The sequence below is a fragment of the Engraulis encrasicolus genome, chromosome 16 (assembly GCF_034702125.1).
Source record: "Engraulis encrasicolus isolate BLACKSEA-1 chromosome 16, IST_EnEncr_1.0, whole genome shotgun sequence".
In the NCBI taxonomy this organism is placed as follows: Eukaryota; Metazoa; Chordata; class Actinopteri; order Clupeiformes; family Engraulidae; genus Engraulis; species Engraulis encrasicolus.
The window spans coordinates 10,401,094-10,403,593 of NC_085872.1; the positions used below are offsets into that span (position 1 = coordinate 10,401,094).

At 49.0% G+C, this 2,500-nt stretch overlaps 1 protein-coding gene across 1 annotated transcript in view; it reads left to right on the top strand.

Moving 5' to 3' along the window:
* loxl5b (lysyl oxidase-like 5b) overlaps positions 1-2,500 on the top strand; it is a 4,470-nt gene that overhangs the window by 257 nt on the left and 1,713 nt on the right. Inside the window, exons 1-4 of the mRNA XM_063220174.1 lie at positions 1-738; positions 835-943; positions 1,581-1,718; positions 2,206-2,359. The exon at positions 1-738 is cut by the window's left edge and continues 257 nt beyond it. Coding sequence (XP_063076244.1) covers positions 1-738; positions 835-943; positions 1,581-1,718; positions 2,206-2,359 — 1,139 coding nt within the window. The remainder of the gene's footprint in view (positions 739-834; positions 944-1,580; positions 1,719-2,205; positions 2,360-2,500) is intronic.

Sequence of the window (2,500 nt, forward strand, 5' to 3'; positions counted from 1 at the left end):
GCGCTTTAGTTCATTTTATCATTGCGCAGCAGCAATCACCACGGGACAGACCGGGTCAGTGGAGGCAGAGGATCCAGTGGCAGAACAATGGACAGGTATATAGTCTACTCAGCACCGGCTCCCAGTATCAGTCACCTGTACAGCCCAGGGCGCAATCCCGCTTGTTTCTGAGCTCCAGGACAGACGGTGGCCGGGGGTCACAGGTATCCGCCGGCGCATCGAGCGCTGGGCGACAGACCAGAGAAGATGCGAACTATGTGGCAAGCCCTGGCGCTAATGTCGTGGGACGAGAGTACAGACAAGGCTTGGTTGCTGCTAACAGCCGAGTACCGGGAGCCAGAGTAGAAACTGGAGCGTCACAGCGGCAAACAATTACCGGGCAACCGGGTGCACGGGGGTCGCCAAATTCGCCCGTTAGCAATCAGGGAAGCGCAGTCCTGGCTGCAGAATCTGCGCCCCTTGCCTTGGAGGATGCCAACGTTTTTCTAAATTCAGATGTTGCCCCCCAGAATGTCCCTAGCCAACCCACTGCTGCAGGCGGCCCAGGACCCAACGCTAACAGGGGGGATGCGCCCGTCGACGAAACTGCTGCCACCGATGACATGGTTAATGATGACCCCCGCAATCCTCTGAAAAACCACAGAAATAACATTTTCTACAATCCCTACCCTTCCAGAACTGTGCCACGAGTGCGCCGTCCCCCTGGCACAGGATATGGCACCAGATATTTCCACAATGGTACGCCAAACCACTAAATCTTGAACACTGAATTTCTAGATGAGCTAGGCCCATATGGTGTGCAGACTGTGATGAGTTATTGTGTTATACCTGTAGGTCTTCCGGACCTTGTTCCTGACCCCTACTCGATCCAGGCTGGTGCATACATTCAGCGCATGCAAATGTATGCGCTACGATGCGCCGCTGAGGAAATGTGCCTGTCACGGTAAGACTGCTTTCTTTTCCTAACCTAGGAATAGGACTTAGAGTGAATTTAAACATACACCGACCGACTACATTTACTAATTGTACGCATTCTTTGTTTCCATTCCAATTCGAAATGCTTTTTTCACCGTGGCACTGAACTAGCTGTCACCAAAGCGCACAAACTTTTGCGGTCTTACCAAGTCGGCTGCGTAAAACAAATGGAATGGTGTGTCTGTTTTGGCGATGCTAATGTTTAAAATAACATGGTGGTTGTGCCAATGATGACGATGAAGATTATGGTGGTGATATCAAACAATGCGAAGAAGATTATGATGGTGTTGGTGGTGATGTTTATGATACCAATCTGGCACCAACCAATTACAGCCAGTAAGGGGACACCACATGACACAAACTTTGCAAATATTGTTAATGAAGGGGGCACCTGCGAGGTGTGGTGCTCAGGGGCACCACATTGTCAATACAGTCCTGGATGACAACCACTTATCCAGTTAAAATAATTATTCACAGTAAATGTTGTGGTGTTAATTCAACACTTAAAGAGTTCATTTAAGTCCAAATGATGTCAAATCAACTCTCTAAGTGTTAAATGAACACTGCAGAATTTACTGTGTTCTTTCCTTGTGCCTGGTCTTTAGGTCAGCATACAGCCTGAGTGTAAATGACATAGACTACAGAGTGCTGCTGAGATTCCCCCAGCGAGTGAGGAACCGCGGAACTGCAGATTTCCTCCCGGTGAAGCCAAGACACCAGTGGGAATGGCACAGTTGCCACCAGTGAGTCACCGCACCACACAGCTTCCTCTGACGGTTTCACACTTGCCTAAAACTACTATATAACCCACTCTGACAGACTGCAGGCACACGCTGACTGACCAAGATTGATGCTTGACTTCACCCATGCTACTGACATTCACTGGTGAACTTAGTGATGCAATTTTAAAAAGTGCATGGTATTTTTTCCATATATAAAGCAACGTTTCACTTTGGCCGTCTAGCTTCTCAAATCAGCATCTTTCTTTCTTTCTTTCTTTCTTTCTTTCTTTCTTTCTTTCTTTCTTTCTTTCTTTCTTTCTTTCTTTCTTTCTTTCTTTCTTTCTTTTTCTCTCTCTCTCTCCCTCCCTCTCTATCTCTCCCTCTCTCTCTTTCTCTCTCTCTCTCTCTCTCTCTCTCTCTCTCTCTCTCTCTCTCTCTCTCTCTCTCAAGCACTTACACTGATGGGATCACACCGACCCGCTACTCTTGTCTGTCTCTCCCCATTCAGGCACTACCACAGCATGGATGCCTTCAGTAACTATGACCTCCTGGACGCGCTGGGCAGGAAGGTGGCGGAGGGCCACAAAGCCAGCTTCTGTTTAGAGGACACGGGCTGTGACCCTGGCTTCCGCCGCCGCTTCGCCTGCACAACACACACACAGGTAAGGTAACCCACTTTCATATACAGACAGACAGACACGAACACACACACACGCACGCACGCACGCACACGCACTCACTCACTCACACACACACACACACACACACACACACACACACACACACACACACACACACACACA